Source organism: Drosophila kikkawai, chromosome X (genome assembly GCF_030179895.1).
Source record: "Drosophila kikkawai strain 14028-0561.14 chromosome X, DkikHiC1v2, whole genome shotgun sequence".
In the NCBI taxonomy this organism is placed as follows: domain Eukaryota; kingdom Metazoa; phylum Arthropoda; class Insecta; order Diptera; family Drosophilidae; genus Drosophila; species Drosophila kikkawai.
Window position 1 is genome coordinate 8552577 of NC_091733.1, and position 21637 is coordinate 8574213.

The 21637-nt window shown below is 44.0% G+C and overlaps 4 protein-coding genes across 5 annotated transcripts; 2 read left to right on the forward strand and 2 right to left on the reverse strand.

The window, feature by feature from the left end:
• The first annotated feature begins 277 nt into the window (after positions 1-277).
• LOC108079277 (alanine--glyoxylate aminotransferase 2-like) lies at positions 278-9011 on the forward strand. Its single transcript, XM_017173573.3, has 4 exons — positions 278-618; positions 2168-2286; positions 7246-7480; positions 7553-9011. Exons 1-4 carry the CDS (start codon positions 527-529, stop codon positions 8592-8594), a joined length of 1488 nt encoding a protein of 495 aa, XP_017029062.1. The 5' UTR covers positions 278-526; the 3' UTR covers positions 8595-9011.
• Positions 9012-12138: 3127 nt separating this feature from the next.
• On the forward strand, positions 12139-13456 carry LOC108079175 (uncharacterized). Its single transcript, XM_017173426.3, has 5 exons — positions 12139-12310; positions 12369-12519; positions 12583-12729; positions 12858-12995; positions 13050-13456. The coding sequence occupies exons 1-5, from the start codon at positions 12204-12206 to the stop codon at positions 13278-13280; spliced, it is 774 nt and encodes a 257-aa protein (XP_017028915.1). The 5' UTR covers positions 12139-12203; the 3' UTR covers positions 13281-13456.
• A 210-nt stretch (positions 13457-13666) lies between these two features.
• LOC108079250 (tol-Pal system protein TolA-like) lies at positions 13667-14786 on the reverse strand. The gene is made up of 2 exons (XM_017173540.3): positions 14636-14786; positions 13667-14574 (listed from the first exon to the last, which is right to left on the reverse strand). The coding sequence occupies exons 1-2, from the start codon at positions 14711-14713 to the stop codon at positions 13858-13860; spliced, it is 795 nt and encodes a 264-aa protein (XP_017029029.1). The 5' UTR covers positions 14714-14786; the 3' UTR covers positions 13667-13857.
• A 16-nt stretch (positions 14787-14802) lies between these two features.
• Positions 14803-21619, reverse strand: yl (Putative vitellogenin receptor yl). 2 transcript variants are annotated; one of them, XM_017173538.3, is made up of 6 exons: positions 21139-21619; positions 20662-21078; positions 17551-20112; positions 15394-17491; positions 15114-15335; positions 14803-15061 (listed from the first exon to the last, which is right to left on the reverse strand). In XM_017173538.3, the coding sequence occupies exons 1-6, from the start codon at positions 21500-21502 to the stop codon at positions 14920-14922; spliced, it is 5805 nt and encodes a 1934-aa protein (XP_017029027.1). In that variant the 5' UTR covers positions 21503-21619; the 3' UTR covers positions 14803-14919. The 2 variants fall into 2 exon arrangements, with proteins under 2 accessions (XP_017029027.1, XP_017029026.1); XM_017173537.2 differs by having other exon boundaries at positions 15114-17491.
• Between the last annotated feature and the right edge of the window lie 18 nt (positions 21620-21637).

Below are 21637 nucleotides of genomic sequence, written 5' to 3' on the forward strand. Positions count from 1 at the left end.
TTTTTTATATGTTTTAATATTCACTTAATATTTTTAAAAAATTTATTTATTATTTATTTAAGATTTATTTAATATTAATATTTTTTTAAGTGTTTCCCCTACAGGTTTTTTTTTCAAATTCTGCCGCCCATCGAGGACTCACAAAAGCTAACTGCCACGGCACGGCTTGGCATTTCTCTGTTTTAGTGTGCCCAAAAACCGTGAAAGCCTACATTTTCTAGGGTTTTGAGATTTTTTAGGTGGAAAGCGTAATGTGCATCTGGCAATACTGCGTGTTTATAAGGCGAGAAGGAAACTTGCATCGGCGACAATTTCAAAGCGCCCAAAAGACGAGAAAGGCGTCCGTGCCTGCCCAGCGTCCAGCGTCCAGCAAATCCTTGCCGGAAATCCAGTCACAGATCCACAGATCCAGGACACCCAGCAACCAAGTTTCCAAAGTTGAAAAGTGCGCGCCTTAAACGCCGTTTCTACCAGTTTAAATTCAAGTTTTGCTTCAAGTTTTTAAAAATAAAAGTTCAGTTCCAAAATGCCTTTCGCCCACGAGTCGCAACTGAAGTCGGTGGCCAGCGAACAGCTGACCAAGACGGAGACCATCAAGCTGCGCAACCAACACATCGGGTGAGCATTATCCTTTTTCCTTTTCGTTATCCTTCCTTCCTGCGTAATCCCTCCCCCCGCCCACCAAGTGGGTGGTGTGAGCCTGCGACCTTGCCTTGAATTCGCTTTGGCTGTCAAGGTCAAGCGGCCGCTGAGGCAGCGCGGCATCCCCAAAACACAGCCCACTCATCGCCTGGCCGGCCCCTCGGCCGCCTCTTTATTCTTGGCACTGTTGCCACCTGCAGTCGCCGCCGCCGCTGCCTCCCAAAAAGAATGAGGAAAGAGAGGCAAAGACGCGCAGATAGAGAGAGAAGTGCGAGCGCCAAAAATTGGCTATATTTATTTTTGTTTTTTTTTATTGATTATTCCGTTTTTGTAAAGGAAATGTAACTTTAAAGGTTTCTCTCATGTCTTAAAAAACTCCTTAAAAATTGCAATTAAAAAAACTATATATATATATACATTTTGTTAATGAAAACATATATTAGACTCTGTAACTTTAATTGTTTGGGTTTAATTTTATTAAAGATTTTTCTTGTGTCTTTAAAAACCCCTTAAAAGTTCCCATTAAAAAAATCTATATATTTCTTTTGTTAATCAAAATATATATCCTTTCTTGGTGTTTAGTGTATCTATATTCTAAATACATTTATCAATAGCATTATATCTAAGAACATTTGACATATATTTCGATTTCTTTTTTGTTTGTTTTAAAAATAGCTGCCACGGGTTTGTTCTAATTTCTAAATAATTAAGTTAGTCAGCTTTGATTTTGTTGATTTTTGTTACGGGTTTATATAGATTATAGAATTGTTTTTTAATTGTGACAAATTACGTATATTAACTTATAAAGTTAAAAATTAAAGAAAACGAGGTTTAATTTTCAATTAAATATGTTTTGTTATCATTTTTAAATAATTAAGTAGGTCAGCTAGCCTTTGTTTTTTAAATGAATATAAATTACTTACTAACCTTTAAAGTGTAAGTAAAATATGAAATCTTAAAATCAAAGTAGAAAAATTAAAGAAAATCAAGAGTTTGCTTGAGTTAACTTGAAAAACATTCTATTAAATATTTTTTTGTCTCCTATTTGTAATATTTTTTTGATAAAAAATATATTTTAAAATCATAAAAACTAAAAAATATATCTTAAATATATTTAAATGTGTTATTCTATAGAAAAACATTATCCCAATCATAGGGAAGACATTTTTAGGAAATATATTGAAGATCAAAGTGCATTAATTTGTGCACTTCTCCTGCTCCTGAACCCCAATCCCCCATCCACCCCATAAAATGTTTATCAAACATCGCAAGACCTACGTCGCCGCCTTGTTTTTGTCTGGCAAACAACAAATGCAATAACCATTAGATTGGGCGTGTGGAGTGGAGGCGGAGGGATCGGACGTAATCGCAGCGGCTAGGCCCCGGTTTATAGAGTCTCCCCATAGTGGTAGGACGTCATTGCCGCCCGCCTTGCCTTACATTGTAACCCCGCTATCTAGCTTTAGGGTTTGCCTTTTTTTTTATTATATTTATTTTTTACTAAATATTTAATGCTATTTTACAGACAAGCCTGCCAGCTCTTCTATCGCTCTGATCCCCTGAAAATCGTACGCGGCCAAGGTCAGTACATGTTCGATGAGGAGGGCACCCGGTACTTGGATTGCATCAACAATGTGGCTCACGGTAAGTTTTTCTATTTTGCTTTAATTGATCTTTAGTTTGATGAAAAATTAGTAATATATTAAGAGTATTGTGGGTATAACGTTCGATTATATGGGTTGTTATGCACTTTTTACATCATCTATTGCGTTTTTTTTTATTTGATTAATAATTAGAAAAATACGCAGAAGGAATTAGAGAGTCTTAAATTGATTCAAAAATATATATAAAATGTATATATTTGAAAATATATTTTATAGGAGGTTTAGAATTGGAATAGATAGAATTTCAGAGGCCTAAAATTTAAATAGCCTTTCTTAAATCTATTAAAATCATAGAAATAAATCTATATATTTAAAAATATATTTTATAGAAGGTCTAGGATTGAAATATATAGAATTACAGGGTCTAAAAATTAAAAAAATTCTCTAAAATTGATTTAAAATCATATAAATAATTCTATATAATTGCGAATATATTTTTATTATATAAATAAAATATACAAATGTCTGAAAGAAATATATAAATGAACTTCATATAAAATCTGCAATTGTCATAATGATTTGCATTTTATTAAGTAAAATATTAGGATGGAAAGAAAATCTATTTAAAAAATCTGCATTTTAAAATGTATGGGATATTTAGTTGAAATAAATAGTATTTGATAATATATAGAAAAAACAGGATATAAAAAATAAGATATATGAATTACGGATAAGAAAATATATAATATTTAGGATATTATTAATGGCATATTTAAAACTCCTATAAAGAAAACTCAGGTATCGATAGAAAGGCATCTTTCAGATATTTCTGTATGGATTATATATGTACATAATATTATGTATTCACTTCACCAAAGGCAGTTGCTAGGTTCGATTCGCCAAGGCGGCAATTTAGGAACCGGGGCCTGATGACGACAACGCTGGACCCCCGTCCGGCCGTCGACACCTAGCCAGATCCTATTTCTGTTTCTGTTTCTGTTTCTGTTTATGCTGATTAGGCGACGGCGACGGCACACGCCCGCCGGATGCAAAGTGCAAGCTGGCCAGCGAGAAGGGGGGGCCGGACTCTGGCTCGCTGGCTCGCTGGCAGTTTGGCAACAAGTTCAAGGCCCATATAGATATAGTAGGCGGACGGCAGAGGCAGAGCAAGTGGCAGCCGCCGGCAGACGGCGGCGGCATGTTCAGGCCCCGATTGGGGAACCAGCTGCGCGAGGGCTGTGACTGAGTCAGCCTTATCACACTTCGCCCACCGACCGACCTGTGGGTAAATTTTTTTAGATGCTGCTGCCGGCCCGGCCCGGAATTGGATCTGATTTCGGATTCGGGATTTCGGATTTCGGATTTCGGGCCCCGGCACGACACAGCAATAACTGGCGATTAAAACAACAGTCGTCCCATCAAGACAATCACTCATAACAATAACAATAATAACAATAACAGCATTTGCGTATATATACACACACAGGGTATAAAACGTGCATAACAAAACATATATCATCGTCGAGGGGGGTAGCCTGGCCTAAGACCATATCAACTTATCAGCGGAATAACAACATCAGCAACGGGGAGTGGGATAGGGATTGACGTTGTCCGGGGTTCCAATTTGCCAATTTGCTGCGATTTATTTTTGTTTTTCCCAAAAGCGCTTCCTACAACGGAATTTTCCATATACAATAATCTGTGTAAATAATAAATATCATAATATTTAATGATTTCAATGGGGTCTGAGTTACCTAAGCTACCAAGTCTGCAATACCTTTGGGTATTTTTAAAGATGAAATGCAGTCTAAACTTGCTGGAGATTTTTTAAAGATAATAATAAAACCAAGGTTTAAATATTTTTAATTATATAATTAATTTTAATTGGGTTTTTAATAATAAAATATAGGAGATCCTTTAAATATAATTATGAAGCCAAGACTTACTTTTCTTTAATTAATTTATATATTAATTACGATTTTTAATATTAAAACTTATTTATAGATTTTAATTCTTAAACTTAACTTGCTGAAAATTCCTTAAAAATAATTACAAAGCCAAGTTTTAATTTTCTTAAATTTACTAATTTATTAATTTGGATTTTAAATACTAAAACCTACTTATAGATTTTAATTCTTAAGCTTAACTTGCTAAAAATTCCCAAAAAAATAATAACAAAGTCAAGGCAATTATTTAATACATTTATTAGGATTTTTTATATAAAAACTTATTTATAGATCCCAATCCCCAACTTCTTGCTCTGTTTTCTTTCTCAAATTTTAATCACTTACAAATTAGTTGGCCACTTAAAGTTGACCTTATATTTAGACATATTATTTTACTCTAAATTTAATTTGAAATCCCAGTGATTTATTTTTGCTTTTAATGTTGTTTTTGCTCTCGATTTATGCTGATAAGCCGAGGCCATTGGCATTGCGAATCTAATGAGAAATCATGGAATAGAAATGGAAACCCAATGGGGACGGACGGATGGACGGATGGTTGATAACGCTGTGCTCTATTATTTTTCATATTTATTTATAAATCAGCATTACCGCCCAAAAACAGGGGGGGCCAATCCTGGTAGACCCACGTACACGGGCGTGATAATTGTTTCACGGGGGCAAATGGTGAAATTGTTGGCAGCTATTAATAGTTTGCACCTCTGGCTCTCTCTCTCTCTCTCTGTAGGGGCTATCAGGGAGGGCACCCCTTTAGGTTTACCCCTTTTTAAGTGCGATCTACAATCGAGATTAGTGTGCCTTCAATGGAAATAAACCAGGTTTAGTCGAGTGCACTTGAAGGTGCATTATTGAGAATATTTTATAATTTTATAGGTAAGGTTAGGTAAAAAACCAAATTTAAAAAATGCATAACTAAGCCCAAAATGCATTAAATTTAATTCGGAAAGCGGTTTTGTCTTAGTTTTTATGCGGTTATTAAATCTGCATACTAATTTTTGAATTTCATTTTTTTGTGAATTTTTTGACATTTTACCCCTTACAAATTTTTTGAAAAATTAAAATTTATTTTTTTATTTCTAATATAGCTAGAAAGATTCGCCTGTTAATGCTGATCAATAATATATATGATATATGGGGTCGGAAATGACTTCTTCACTGCTAAACTAGCTTCGAACTGAAATTATAGTACCTATGAAAATAAAAAAATGATTTATAAATTATAATAATTACATAAATTAAAAATAAATAAAAGAGTAATCCCCTTTAATACATCCTAATCCTACTAACCCTACAAATAAGATGCATAACGTCATCGGATTTATCCTGAAATATTATTAAAAAAAAACCCAAAGACTCATAGATTTGTCTTTGATGGGTGACCCACTTAAGGCATTCGCAAAGCTCCTATTTCCGATCACGCCATCGATTGACACTACCCCATGTACCACCTTTATGTAATGCCCTCTGACCATAGTTATAGACACTAAACAATCAATAACAATGTAGGAATCAAAAACAAAAACTACCAACTGGCAACTGGAACCGTGATAAGGCGGTGCACGTGTTGGACGATCGTCGCATCTGAACAACATGTTATTTCTATTGGCGCGACGCGTTATTATGAAATGGGAATGGAACCACGTTCCGTGTAATCTCGTGCTACTTTTTCCACTTGGCTCTGGCCCGGGCCAGGCCTTATCGGGGGGTACAACATGTGAACGTCTCGTGCCGAATGGAAATGTACTCGAGATAGCTCCTAAGCATGAGTCCCCGGGATCGTACAGTCTAGCGTCCGATCTGGTTTCAATATTTGTTCCAAGGGGAGGAGAAGATGGAAGGTTCTGAGGGATCTGAGCAATCAGCTGTGCCACACATTGCGAGTGGAAAATTCTGTTGAGATAAGAGGAAAAACAACCGGACGGTTGGTTGTGAAAAAGAGGGGAAAACCAAGTGGGAGGAAGTGGAAAAAATCATGTCAATTTGCGAAAAAGCTGCGAAGCCAATTCACACGTTTCTCTGGGGGGAATCTCTTCTTCTTTGAAATATGTTATGTTTATTTATTATATATTTGATATATATTTTGTATATATTTTCCCTCTGCCCGCCTTGTAGTTGAGTGTTCTTCTTAGCTATTTAGAACTCAACTGTACTTTTGTGCCACTTCAATCAAATTACAAATACAATAAATAATACAGAATAAAAAAAAAAACAGAACAGACGGAGACTCCCCCATGGTCATGCCCCAGTGCTAAGTGCCTAATCAGTGGCCACCACCACCACTACTCCCTCGACTCGACTCGATTCTGTGCCATATCAGAAACTACAAACGTGAAGGCATCGCGTGCACTTCACGTGATCCATGGCAGAGGCTTATCAAGGGGCGTGAATCCGTAGCCAAATACGAATCCGTGACAGAATTAGAAGCACAATCGGAACGAGTAGTTGACCCCCAAAGCGAGAGACGCAATCTTTACTAGCTGGACGGGAGCGGAGTGCTCAAAAAACCCGGGTGCCGCCAGTCCCGTTGCCTTATCGCCCATCCGCCGGGGCCTATGATGATGAGGAGTGTCACACTTGGACCCGGGCCTGTCTGTCCCGGACTGTGTGCTTAGGCATCATCGATGCGCAAGCCCTGTGATAAGGGTTCTAAAGGTGGATTTTGGTGGTGGAGCTGGGAGGAGAGATCACGTGCGGTTTTCCAATTTATTTTTAAACTAAAAGTAGACACTCTTCGGAGTAAAGTTCTTCTAATCGGAACTTGCCTGATCTATAAATATTAATTGCGGGCTAATCTCTCACCGATATGGTCAAGTGTGGGGTTTTACGAACAAAGGTTCTATTTTGGGGCTACTTGGCAGGGTGAGTCTGCTTGTTAACTGATCTTTAAGCGAAATTAAAGGTAAAATAAACCGAAAAAGAAGGGTTTTGTTTCACTGGAAAGCCTTATTAGTAAAGCTTAAATTAATAAAAAAAATTTCTACTAATTATCAACCAATTTTTATATATTTTTTCAATTTTATTTAATTATTTTCCAGTTGGCCACTGCCATCCGGAGGTGGTGCGTGCCGGTGCCCTCCAAATGGCGACCATATCCACGAACAATCGCTTCCTCCACGACGAGCTGGTGCAGTGCGCCCGGACGCTGACCAGCAAGATGCCGGAGCCGCTGTCCGTGTGCTTCTTCGTCAACTCCGGCTCGGAGGCCAATGATCTGGCCCTGCGATTGGCCCGAAACTATACCAAGCGCCAGGATGTGATCACCCTGGACCAGTGAGTACCACCTAAGACTCTCCACAACCGATATATGTATATTCTATCTAAAACTCTCTCTTCCCTTGACAGTGCCTACCATGGCCACCTGCAGTCCGTGATGGAGGTATCGCCGTACAAGTTCAACCAGCCGGGCGGCGAGACCAAGCCCGACTATGTCCATGTGGCCCCCTGCCCAGACATCTATGGCGGCCAGTTCACGGACAAGATGTATCCCGAGGCCGACATGGGTGCTCTGTATGCCCGGCCCATCGAGGAGATATGCCAGCGCCAGTTGGCCAAGGGTCATGGCCATGGCGTGGCCGCCTTCATTGCCGAGAGCCTGCAGAGCTGCGGCGGCCAGATCCTTCCGCCGGCTGGTTACTTCCAGGCTGTGTACGAGGCTGTGCGTTCTGCCGGCGGCGTTTGCATTGCCGACGAGGTCCAGGTGGGCTTTGGACGCGTTGGCAGCCACTATTGGGCTTTTGAGACCCAGAATGTCATTCCCGACATCGTGTGCGTGGCCAAGCCTATGGGCAATGGCCATCCCGTTGGAGCAGTGGTCACCACGCCGGAGATTGCCCAGGCGTTCCATGCCACCGGAGTGGCCTACTTCAATACGTATGGCGGCAATCCGGTGTCCTGTGCGATCGCCAATGCCGTGATGCGGGTGATCGAGCAGGAAGGCCTGCAGCAGAATGCCCTCGTCCTGGGGGATTACCTGCTGCGCGAGTGCAATCGTCTCAAGCAGGACTTTGAGTGCATTGGCGATGTGCGCGGCACTGGACTCTTTGTGGGCATCGAGCTGGTGCGGGACCGGGCGGAGCGTAGTCCCGACAAGAAGGCCGCCCACTGGGTGGTCAACCGGATGAAGCAGCTGCACCGGGTCCTGGTCTCCTCCGACGGGCCCAACGACAACGTGATCAAGCTAAAGCCGCCGATGTGCTTTAATCGGGAGAACGCCGATGAGTTCCTGCTCGCCTTCCGCGAGTGCCTCACCACTTTGATGCAGGATCGCTTGACCAGTGCCAGCGTGGCGGCCACCACCAGTGGCGTCATTGCCACCGCCGCCGAGACGCTGGCCAACAAGACGAAGCTCTTCGAGCGGCAGGATCGCCTCATCAAGTCCGTCTGAGGCAGTGCCTGCTGGTTGGCCAGCAGCAGCAGCTCCACTAATGCCTCTCCGCCCGGGCACAAAATAGCTTTAGCCTTAGCCGCCAAGGATATTTAAATTATTCCATGATCCCCCCTCAGTCCCCCTCAGTCCCACTCTCCCGACTTTCCCTTCTCCAAAGATATATATATATTTTTTTGATTAGTTCTTAGCTTTATTTTTAGCCCATGTAACCATTGTAATCATTATTCTGTATGTCAGATATCTTCTAGTATCTAGAAAAACGTAGGGAGCCCAACGCGAATTTTTTCTATTGTTATGTGTACCTTTCCCTATTATTACATACTATTATTATTCTTTTTTTTTTTTCATATTTTAAGCACAAAAAGTGGAAAATGTTAATAAAATGTTATGTACAGATGTTTTTTTAACCGCAAATGCCTACTGTTTTTTTATTTCTTCGTTTGGGTTTGGGAAATTACTCATACAAGATCAATAACAAAATAGCTATAATAGTTGGATGCCATTTTGTCCCAATAATGCATAATAGCTAGATGCGCATCACTGGTTGTTAGTGAGGTGTCATTTTGTACCAATAGTGCAAAATAGCTAAATGAGCATCACTGATAATAAGCTATTTTTGTTGCCTTCCAATATTGCAAAATAGCTAGATGAGCATCACTAATAATAAGCTATTTTTGTTGCCTCCCAATATTGCAAAATAGCTAGATCACTGATGATCACTGGTGCCAGTGAGCATCACATACCCTTATACCCTTGCAGGGTATTTTATTTCCAGTCCGAAGCTCATTACGCATTGAAGGAGTCATTTCCGACCCCATAAACCATATATATTCTTGATCAGCATTAACAGGCGCATCTTTCTGGCCAAGTCCGGAAGAAAAAAATGTTTGATCAATTTTTTCTAAATTTTATAAGGGGTTACATCATTAAAATTCTCAAAATTTGATAAAATTTTCAATTTCTAACTAAGTATGCAGGTTTGTTAACCTTATAAAAACTAACATAACGCCGCTTTCCGAATGCAAATTAAGGCATTTTTGACAGAGTTATGCCTTTTTAAGTTTATAATTTTTTGTTTTTCTCATTTCAATTACAGACTTTCCATCACTATTGCCATCGCCATCGCTCCTAGTCATCAGTATCAGTAGAGCTGTCACCCATCCCGGCCAAGAACCAAGAGAAAGGACCAACGACACTCGCAAAAGGATGGTGGATAAGGGATGGGAACGGAGGAACAGGGATCAGGAACCAGGGATAAGGAGAGAGCACCGCCAGTCAGGTCTGCCGGCTACTTTTACAACAACAGCAACGAACACAAAAAGCAACATTTTAATTTTAAAATACTTTATTTTATTCTATGTTAATGAACCTAAATAAAAACAATGAAATACATTATTTTATATTATTTTGTTTTATTTTATTTTTCCTATATAAGAACAATGAAATAAGCATCACTGGTAGTAAGTGAGATGCCATTTTAATGCAAAATAGCCAGATGAGCATCACTGGCTGTTAGTGAAATGCCATTTTCTCCCAATAATGCAAAATAGCTAGATGCGCATCACTGCCGTTAAGCCTGATTTTATAGCCTCCCAATATGGCAAAATAGCTAGATGAGCATCACTGCCATATAGCCCGATTTTATTGCATCACTGATGCACATGAGCATCACTGATGCAAGTGAGCAAAAATTTCCATGCAAATTGCCCGTTTCCCAAATTGGGGTAACAGGCGAACAGAAATCAGCAGCAAGCAACTGAAAACTGGTATAAACTGTTATAAAAAGTCCAAGTTTCGAACCATTTCGGAGCCGGCGAAAGTTAGCGGAGACTCAAACCTTTTGAATCCAAATTTAGCTGTTATTTTACAACTGCACCTGGGCACACTAAAACTGATTGTCGTTAAATTTAAATTCAAATTTGGCAGTTAAATTCAAATTCAAATTTGGCAGTTAAAATATTTAAAAAAATGTAAAAAATTCTCAAAAATTTTAAAAAATCTGATAAAAATGCTAAAAATTGAGAAAAAAAAACTTTACAAATTCAGAAAAACATTTTCAAAATTTAGAAAAACAATTTAAAAATTCAAAAAATTATTTTAAAAAATCAGAAAAAGATTTAGATTTGGCATTCAACAGATTTTTTCCCAAACAATCCCAAGGCCCCCAAATAGATGCCGCTTAAACCACACAATTCCACATTGATTTCCCTTATTTATTTTATTTTATTGATTCAAATTTGTATGTTCCATCAATTACATTTACCCATTTAAGATGTATTTATAAATATTCCAATACTTTACGCCTGCTGGGCTTCAACTAACCCGGAGCCAAGATCCGATCACTGCCATCCGCTTGAGCTCCGCCATCCTATCTGCTTGCTCCTCCAGCTTCACCTCTGCCGATCCGATAATTATCAATCAACAATTACAATGATGACTAGGATGAACTTGTGCTTCGCGGATCTCTGCGCACGCTCTCGTTTTCGCTATTGGAGCGCTGTAAATATAATAAATAAAGCTATGTAAAATTAAATTAAATTAAGGGGGTCTTCTCATTGGGCAACTTTTTTTTTTCGATTTTTTTTTGTGTATATTTTGTGTATATGTCCCCAAAAGGATTTTTAGAAATTCGAAATACTTTAGAAGATACAGCCTTTTTTGTGAAGCAAGTTCTTCGCAAAATGAGCTTTTTTCAAACTTCAAACGCGTTTATCTCGAAACCACGTTTTTCGAACTGGCGGCCATGATATCTCCAGTTCAACTGAACCGATTTTCATGAAACAAAGTGGAGTCGACGCAGAATTGTCACCATTTTCGGGTGACGGAACAGATTTTTTTTTAAATTTTTTTTTCTATTTTTTTTTTACACTAAACTACAAAAAAAAAGCCCGAAATCGAAATTTTTTTTTGAATGGCCGCCATTTTGTTTAAAAAAATTTAAAAAAAAATCTGTTCCGTCACCCGAAAATGACATCAATTCTGATTATAACCCCGTTTTTATTTTTCATTTCGGACGCTCTGGAGACCCTGAATCGTGGCCGCCAGGACGACACCTTTTTTTTCGACCACCAAGTTTGAAGTCTCATTACTCTTTGAACAACCCTCGTATCGAGGCAAGAACAACTTTTTTAGTTACTTTGAACATTTTTGAATACAATAAATAAAAAAAGTTTTCAATTATTCTTTGCGTTTTCAAATAAGAATTTTTTTAAAAAGGGTCCAAAAAACGGCTTTTGAATGAGAAGACCCCCTTAAATGATAGATAAATTTTTAAGAAAAACTGAGTAACCCTAAACGTAGTATGCAAGCTAAGAAAAAGCAACTCAGAACATCTTTCCGAATTATATAAAATAAAATATAAATATTTAAATAAAATTTTGTATGCAGATTTATTAACCTTTTAAAAAAATACCTCAGAGCAGCTTTCCGAATTGAAATAAATGAACTTTTGGCTTAGTTATGGATTTTTTAAGTTAAGCTTTTTAAAAAAAAAAAAAAAATTGTAAAATTTGGCCTGCCAATTTATGTTGTTTTGTAATCAGTTGGCTCTTCCTTAAATGTTCAGTTTAGGTGTAAGTTGTACCGACACCTGAAGCCCCTTTCATCATGCAAGAGCTGGCGGTGCCGCAAAAGAGCCTAATTAGGCACACCTACGCAGTGACCATCGCTATGCTGGTAATTGGCCAGATTCAGGTGGCGGTATTCATGCAGATGTGAGTAGCACACGCACACACATGCAGCTTTAATGTAATACTTACCTATGGCTGGCAGCAAGTCCCTGAAGGATTTCCTGGCGAGGCGCTACTTCCTCAGCCTAATCCAGTTCTTCGTCAGCTTCCTGTCCATCCAGCTGTACGTCTTCTTCTTTCACATCATTTCGGGCAAGTCGATGTGGGTACGGGTCGTGGTTGGCATGTGGACGGTGAGCTCTGGGGTTATGGGGAAAAAAGAGGAATCAAGGAATTATTTGCTTAATATTTTGCAGTATCAGGTGAACACGATTTCCATCATGAAGCCGGCCATGAAAGCGCCTTACTTAACCCTCGCCGTGTCCTTTGTCTTTACTTATTGGATGATGTTTATCAGTGCGATTTATGGTTACAATGCGAGGCATCACAAGCGGGGTCTCTTTGTACGTATAAGCTACTCTTTCCTGCTTTTCTGCTTGTCTCTCTTCAAATCGATTATTAATCGATCCTTTTCTCTTCTCCACCAATGGACTCTAACCTCTCCTCCAATCGATTACCAACCAATCCTCAGGTTTCCCGACACAACGTGATCCTGTGGAGCGAGCGTATATTTGTGGTTACCTGTTTTGGGATCATCGTCTGCGATGAGATGGCGAACGTGACCATCGAGTTTCTCACCCTGCTCGTCTATACGCTCATGTCGAATGTGGTAAGTTATATATATATCTGATCTATCTGATAATACTCCTACACCATCCCACAGTTTGTCGTCATCTTTGCCGCCTCCCTGCGAAGACCGAACTTTTATCACCCACACGACCTGGGCGACTTCATATTGATCGGTCAACTGTACTATCTGAACTACTTTGCTCTGTACATGAGCATTGTGTGGACATTAGACGTGTTGCTGGACATCATGGAGTGGGACACCAGCTTCTTCCAGTTCTTCAATTCCACTACTAAGGCTCCGACAACTACCCATATACTGATATAGGATCGATGGCAGTTTGCTGCTTGTTTTATTTTTTAAAGTGCAAGTGATCAGCGAAAATTAAAAAATAATTATGTTCAAGAACTGTGGCTGCTATGGCCTTAGATCTTAGTTTGAACCTAATTGTTGGCTTTAGATAAATAAATAAATAAAATAAATAAACATATATTTATCTATAATTATTATTTTTATTAGTGTTAATATGTTTCCAATTTAAAACTCCATATATTGTTATGTTCAAAATTAAATAATAATAAATAAATATAATAACTAACAGAGGAAAGCTCTCTGAATTAAAATTAAGGCATTAAATCGAACTCAGCAAAGCTCTTCAAATTAAAATTAATTTAATTTTAATTAAATAATATAACCACAATACAATAAATTACTTGATTTATATAAGCACATTACTTGTGTTTGTGTTTAATTTTTGTTGTCTTTTTTTAAACTGAACCATTAACAAAGAAAATACATAAACTTGAAAGGGAAAGCAATTAACAAATACAGAAGAATTAAAAGGAACACCCATTACTTTCTGCCAAAAATAAAAACCAAAGTGGAGCAGCAATGTGGAGCTCCTCTACTCCTCCAAGTAGAAGGCCTGCTGGAAGGTCGGCTTGTGGGAAGAGATCTCCGACATTCTGCGCTCCCGCGCTGCCCTCTGCCTGGCCTCCTGGGCGGCACAGGCAGCATTCTCTGCTGCCCTCTTGGTGCTCTGGTAGTCGGCACGGGCCGCCTCCACCCGGCGAAGGAGCAGTTCCAGACGCTCCCTGGCCTCGGCCACCGCCTGCCTCTGGTCGGCCACCGTCTGCTGGGCCCCGGAAACCACGCGCTCCGAGTGGGCCACGCCCTCTTGGGCTTTCCTCACCAGTTCGGTGAGCGCCTTGACCTCCTCCGATGCCTGCTTGACTCCCTGGCGAGCGTCGGCAGCCGTGGTCTTGGTGGACTGGACACGGGCCTTCTCCTTCTGCACCACCAGACGACCCTCGCGCAGCTCAGACTCGATGAGCTCCACCAGCTGCTGCTTGCCCACGAAGGCCGCCTCCGCTGCCTTGGCAGCGCTGCAAGCCTTGTCGGCCAGCATCTTCTGCACCTTATGGGCAGCCGCTGCGCCGGCTTCTACCTGGGCATCGGAGGCCTCCTTGGCAATCTTGGCCGCCTTTTGGGCAAAGCAATTGGGCTTGGGTCGTACCATGGTGGCGCATTTTCCTGGAGGTTCACCAGGAGCAACAGCACTGGCACCAGCTCCTCCATTGCCTTGATTGTCCTGCACCAGGTCAGTGTCACCAAAGGGGCTCTGCCGGGTTGTTTAGCTATAGATTTAGGATTTTAGTTGAAGGAATTTGGTTCGTTCTTACCCAGTTGAAAAAGCCAAGGCCAATGGTCAGACTGGAGAAAATAATAATAGAAAACAAAATCAAGCGTGTGAACTCCATGACGAACGATTTTAGACTGAGCTGAAAGGGGGAACACAGAGCCTCGTGGCTGACAAGGGGGTCTAAGGCCTACTTGGCAGGAGCTATGATACTCTTAGTTTCTTTCTATATTATTTACGGCTTTCGGTTTACATGGAGGACACTCAAAGGAGCTTGGATAATAAATACAATTGACTAAATATATACACTGATTAATGACAGTATAACTATTTACGACACAAGTCGTGCATGCTCATCATCGTTGCCGTTACGTCGGAGCTGTCCGCATGCGGAACCAATGTCCAGGTCTGCCACCACGATGTGCGGCGCCTGTAGTCCGTTGGCCAACGACTGTAGGTTGCTGCTTGCCTGTAAAGAAAAAGCTTTAAAAATTGCTTTTTAGAGAGAAATTAAAACTTACTCTGGGGCTTTCGAGCAGCAATTCGGTAGCCATCGGATCGTTGGACACCTGGCGGGTGCGTAGCAATCGCTGGAGAGCAGTCGGCACACCAAATTGCATCGATGAGGCGTTGGCCCTGTCGCTGGACGTCTCCTCCCGTTGTTCCTGCTCCAGAAAGGCTTTGGTGGACGAGGAGCCACCGTCTCCGCCTCCACCGCCACCGCCGAGTGTCGCCAGTGGATTCTGGAAATGCAGGTTTATATTGAGATCCTTGTGACCCCTCTTCCGGTAGTTGTAGTACATGTATCCCAATCCTGTGCCCAGCAAACCAGCAGTGAAAACAAACAGCAGCATTAGCCAGTGGCTGCCTGATTGCTGCTGCTCCAGCTCCAAACTGTTGGCTGATCCAATGGCCACCTCATTGCCTGAACCATGGGGACACAGTTCGCCCTCGGCCACCAGACGATGACCGCACATGCACTCGTACCCAAAGTCCGCCTGCAGGCACAGTCCCTGGCAATGGGCATGCATGCAAGGATGAGCCGCCGGCTGGGGCTGTCGGGATGCGGCAGCCACCACAATGTCCTCGGCATTCATCACATTCAGATTAATGTTCCGGCAGATTCTTGACCCGTACAAGGCGCACTGCTGCGCCTCCTTGGCCCCCAGGTTGATGATGTAAGCATTGTTCTCAAAGACACTCAAACCGGAAGGTTGGATGAGGGCATTGGATTTTTGTAGGATTATTTCCGAACGCCTTTGGGTTCCTAACGAGGACGCCTTGAATCGATAGGCAATCCTCTCCAGCGTTCGCCGGTGCAAATCCACAAAGTACAGCTGCTGCTGGTGGGGATCTGTGGTTAGGGCAGTCAGGTAACTGTCGCTGCGCTGCAAGATCATCTCCCGGCGACTGCCGTCCAGCCGGGCCATGTGCAGCTCCGAGGTGGAGTGACCAAAACCCTCCGTGCGTATGGCTATGTAGAAGATCCTTCCATGATAACCATCCACAGCCAGATGCTTGAGATGCTTGTGATTCTTGGCCAGCACAATCCGGCCACACATGCGAGCCTCAAAGCTGCAGGCTTGGATCTCCTTCTGGGCAGACACCACATACACATTGCCGGTGGCCCAATCCACCGAAAGCTTCGAGGGTCTGGGCAGGGTCAAGGCCCGGGTTACCAGCTTCTTCTGGAGATCGATTTGGTAGATAACATCCTCCTCCTCGGCAGAAAAGTAACCCATTTGCCGTTGGACATCCACATCAAAGCCTGATATCCTTGAATCGTTGGCCGACCAAGCCAGGGTGAGCATTACGGGATGTTCGCTTAGGTTCCTCACCTGGTTGAAGCTGCCAAAGAGTATGGCGGCGCCTGACTGGAGGCTCTTGCAGCTCACCCTGTCCTGGCGCAGCATAAAGTCAGCATGGCATTGACACTGATAGCCGCCCAGGGTATTCTCACAGAGCTGGGCGCATGGCTGCTGCTGCTCCTGCTGGCACTCATCCACATCCACGCAGCTGGATTTGTCCGTGTCCAAGCGATAGCCATCGCGACAGGAGCACATGGCACCGGCGGGCGTGGCCCGGCACTTGTGCTGGCATAACTGGCGACCATCTGTGGGTCGGCAGGCTGTGGCACACAGTGGTCCCTCATCCTGGCCATTGGTGCAGTCGGGGAAATTGTTGCACACCCGCGACATGTCCACGCATTCGCCATCCTGACAGTCAAAGAGATGCGGACGACAGGCACGCCTTGCCGACTGGGTTTGGTTGTGCTTTTTCTGCTCCTCGCAGCTTAGTTCATCGCTGCCATCGAGGCAGTCCCTTTCGCCATCGCAGCGGAATTCCTGGCGGATGCACTGCCTCCCGGAGCGGCACTGGAACTCCGAAATGCTACACATCTCCCCACAGTCTGCTTCGTCTTCGCCGCGGGCACACTCGGCGGTGCCATTGCATCTAGCTGAAGCGGGAATGCACTTATTTCCGGAACATTTAAACTCATCTTGGCCACAGGATATATTCTTTTTCGTTGACTCTGGAGTGCAGTGCAGTTCATCGGATCTATCGCCACAGTCATTGTGTCCATCGCAGACCAGGCTACGATCCAGACACTGGCCCAGGAGGCAGCGATGCATGTCCGGGGGACACGTACGCTGGCCGCATTTGTCGTGCTCGTCGGAGGCATCGCTGCAGTCTATCCGGCCATCGCATTCCCAACTGCCCGCTATGCAGGAGCCACTGCTGCACTGGAACATCTCTGGATCACAAGAGGCGGGTTTTTTGCACTCCAACTCATCCGAATTGTCGCCGCAATCGTTGGTTCCATCGCACAGCAGGCTGGAGTCCACGCACTTGCCATTGTCGCAGGCATGCTGGTGGGCATGGCACATCTTGGATTTGTCTGGGGGCAGGAGTAAATATTAGTTTTTGGTCTTGGCTTGAGGAAGCTCATACCCTTACCATACTTCTCGCAGTGCTCCTCGTCGCTGTGATCCTGGCAGTCCTTGATGCTGTCACAGCGTCGCTCCATGTCCACACATTGATCCCTGCTGTGGCAGGCAAATTGCCTGGGCGAGCACATCACCTTGGGCTTCCTGCTGTGCTCCTTGTCGCAGCTCAACTCATCCGAGTTATCCACACAATCCCGGTGGCCATTGCAACGATGGGCCATGGTCAGGCACTCACCACTGCCGCAGCGGAACTCACAGTCCAAGGCCTCCATGCAGGTGCGATTGCCTGCATCCCGGTACACAAAACCCGCCGGGCACAGGCATATCACATGGATGGGACCCTCGCCCACGCAGATGTGCGAGCAGCCGCCATTCTGCTGCTGGCAGGGATGAGACTCCCGACTGCCAGGCGAGCTGCCAGCCAAAGGAATCCTTCGTGGCGGTGCCATAGGCACAAAAGGCATAATGGCATCGGGATCACCTTTGGCCTCGATATCAATCCTCTTCCTGGGACCCACGTTGCTCTTGTGCGTCCAGAAAATAGCCGAGGAACCCAGTTCGCTCCAGAACAGATCCTGCTGGACCAGAGCCAGGCTATAGGGTCGCCGCAACTTGCCGCGGAAGGTCTGGGCGTGCGGCTGCCTGTAATCCGAGTGGGTGATCCTCCCAAGGTCACTGTCCGACCAGAATATACTGTGCGTTTCTTGATCCGCCGCCAGTTTGATGTCATCATCCCCTAGGTCATCCTCAAAGACATGCACCTGGTCACCCTTGCCGCTCAAGGGGATTCGATCTATGTGGGTATGCCTCCTGGCCTTGAGGACCACATAGAGGTAGCCTTCGTTGGGCATTACCCCAAGTCCTATGGGCCACTCCTGGCCTGGGAAGAAGCGTATCAAAGCTCGGTGCTGGGTCTGTAGGGAGAGCAACTCCACCACGCCCCGCTCGGCATCGGCCCAGTAGAGATTCCTGCTGAGATGGTCAAAGGCCAAGGCGCTCACATTGCCCAGATTGGCACGAACCAGAATGGTGGTCTCCCTGGCATCCGGTTGGTATTCCAAAATCAATCTCTGGTCATTATCCGCTATAAACAGGCTGCCATTGATCCTATTGTAGACCATCTCGTCTATGGAGCAGGGCAACGTGTGCGACTTGCTCACCACATGGCGTCCAAAGGTCGTGTGCTCAATCTCCAGGAGCACCTGGCGAAGACCCACAAACAGCCGCTGGCGTTTCTCCGTCAACATGCACCGCTGCTGATCTGGGGCCAGTCGCATGCCGTCGGGACAGGCGCAGCTATGACCACCAGACTCGGGTTCAGCCAGGAGGCACAAATGCGAGCATCTGGCTGTGCGGCAGCCATGGTTGGTATCCTCCGGCTGCTTGGCTGGATGGTAAATGTGCACAGCATAAATGGTGCGATCCCGGGCCAGGACACGGTGATCCTTCCCGGAGAACTTGTGGCACGCATGGATACTCTTGGTGGCCCAGTCCGACCAGTAAAGTTGATCCTCGAATATGGCCAGGCCATAGGGATGCTTGAGCATCCCATCCAGCACTGTGCGCCGGTCACTGCCATCGGGACGGACGGTCTGCACACTGCCCAGCTTGGCGTCCACCCAGTAGATCCTCTGCTGATGCATGTCCAGAGCTATGCCATTCGGCCAGTGGATATTATCGCTCACAATCGATCGCGATCGACTGCCATCCATGGAGGCGCGTCCTATCATGGGCTTGGCTCCCCAATCCGTCCAGAACATGAGGCCACGCTGTGGCCAAAGGGCTAGGGATCGGGGCTGGTGCACATCCTGGGTGACCAGCACGGCACAGTTCATGCCATCGTTGGAGCACACGGCTATGTGGCGCATTATGTTGTCCGAAAAGTAAATGTTTTGGGTGAGCCAATCCACAGCCAGGTCTTCGGGTGCATCCAGACCGGAGGTCAGCAGAATCTCCGAGTGCGAGCCATCGTTCTTGGCCTTGACAATGCTCTCGGCTTCGTTTTGGATGTTTGTCCAGTAAATGTGACTGCCATCGTAGGCCACGCCTATAACTTTGCTGAGATTACCGGCCACCTGGTAGACATGATTCCGTATGTTGTCCTCTTGGAGGTGCATCCCCATCACCGTCATCTGTGTGGTGTACAGAAGCAGTGGCTGATCATCAGCGGAGCCGTGTCCCTTTTTAGAGGCGCGACAGGTGCGATTGTCATGGGCCAGCAAGTGATAACCCGGATCACAAATGCATCGGTAACCTCCAGAGGTGTTCTCGCATCCCTGGCTACACAGATCCTTACGCTCCTGACACTCGTCAATGTCCTCGCACTTGTCTGCAAATTTGGCTAGCCTGAAACCGGTTGGGCAGTGGCACTCGGCCCCGACGGTGGGCATCATGTGGCAGGTGGCACCGGGTGCACATTTTTTGATTTTGCAATCCTGCTTAGAGTGGCAGTTGTCCGACTCATCGCTGCCATCGGTACAGTCCTGGTGGCCATCGCAGACTTCGCTTAGCAGGAGGCATTGTTCATGGTTTTGGCACAGGAATTTACCCATCTCAGGCTGGCAGAGGTTCACTGGAAGAGGAAAGAAGGGTTTTATTAGTGAAAAAGCTTTTCAAATCCCTGGAAAAGGTGACTAAAAGTAGGCAAATAATATTTAAACATTAATATTCTAGGATTTTATAGCAGATATTAAGAGTTTTAAGGGTTTTTTATTAGTTTTTATGAAGCTTAAATGAATCAAATTTATTTAAAAAGTAATTAAGATATTTTAGAAGGCTTAAAAATACGTTTACTCAGGCATAAACATGTCTTTGGCAAGACCAAAAGTAGGCAATAAATATATAATCATGAATATTCAAGATATCTTTAATTTCAGAGCAAGTCTCAAGGGTTTTCTAAGCCTTTAAAAATGTATTTATTAATTATTTAAATTAATAATTAATTTGCTGAATTTAAGGTGTATAAAGATCACTTCTGAAGCTTCAAATAAACAAATAAAGTAATTAAGAAATTTTAAATATCTTAAGAGACTTGGTTATGCAGACATAAGCATGTCTTTGACAAGACCTTTTAATTACTTTCAAAAGTTTACCCTGTATTTAAAGAGAAATCCCGACTCACCGCATCCTTTTTCATCGCTGCCATCTCCGCAATCGTCAACGCCATCGCATACCCATTGCTTTCGCCTTAAGCAGCGTCCATTTGCGCACAGATGGCCCTCGCTGGAGGAGCAGGTGGCCTCCGCCTGCTTGCAACCAGCCAACTCGTCCGAACGATCCAAACAGTCGGCTCTGGCATTGCACATGAAATCAATGGGAATGCAGGAGCGATCATCCTGGCACATGAACTCCTGATCCGTGCAGTTTTTGGGCTTCTGGACAAAATCACCAAATCGGAAGCCCGAGAGGCCTGGGCAGTTGCGCTCATCCTCGCCGCCGGGACAGTTATCGATGCCGTTGCACATTAGTTCAGCTGCCAGGCAGGCACCGTGTGGCTGGGCACACGGGAACCAATGTGGCGGCCGACACAGTCGGTAGTCTGAAAAATGTAAATTTAGAATTCGAATTTCGTTTACCCATAAAAGTGAGCATATTTTACCGCAGTGTAATTCATCTGAGCCATCCTTGCAGTCTCCGCGTCCGTCGCACATCTTCGCCTGTAAGATGCAGCCGCCGTCTCCGCACTGGAATTGTCCTGCATCGCACCGCGTGTCCTCTGATCCCGACGTGGCGGAGCAAAACGAACAGCAAATGAGGAGCAACAGTGCTGCCACATGCCACCACAGCAGCCCAGATTGGCATCCATTTTGTGATGATTTGCCTTTTCGCTCAAGTGAAGCGCGTGTCTGGGAGGTTATGTTGAATTCCTGCCGCCCGGCGATCATCATTGTCGCCTTTTTGGCGTTTAAACACGGCTCTGACGCACACTGGATGGACTGAAGCGGATGCTCCGCCAAGCACATAAAACACAAATTGGTTATAAATTAGACAACAATTAACATATAACGTGGGATTTATGCAAGACAGAACAAGAAAAAAATTGCAACCTGCTGCTTGAAAAGCTGAAAACGAATTGGCCGAGCAACGTGGCGAGATCG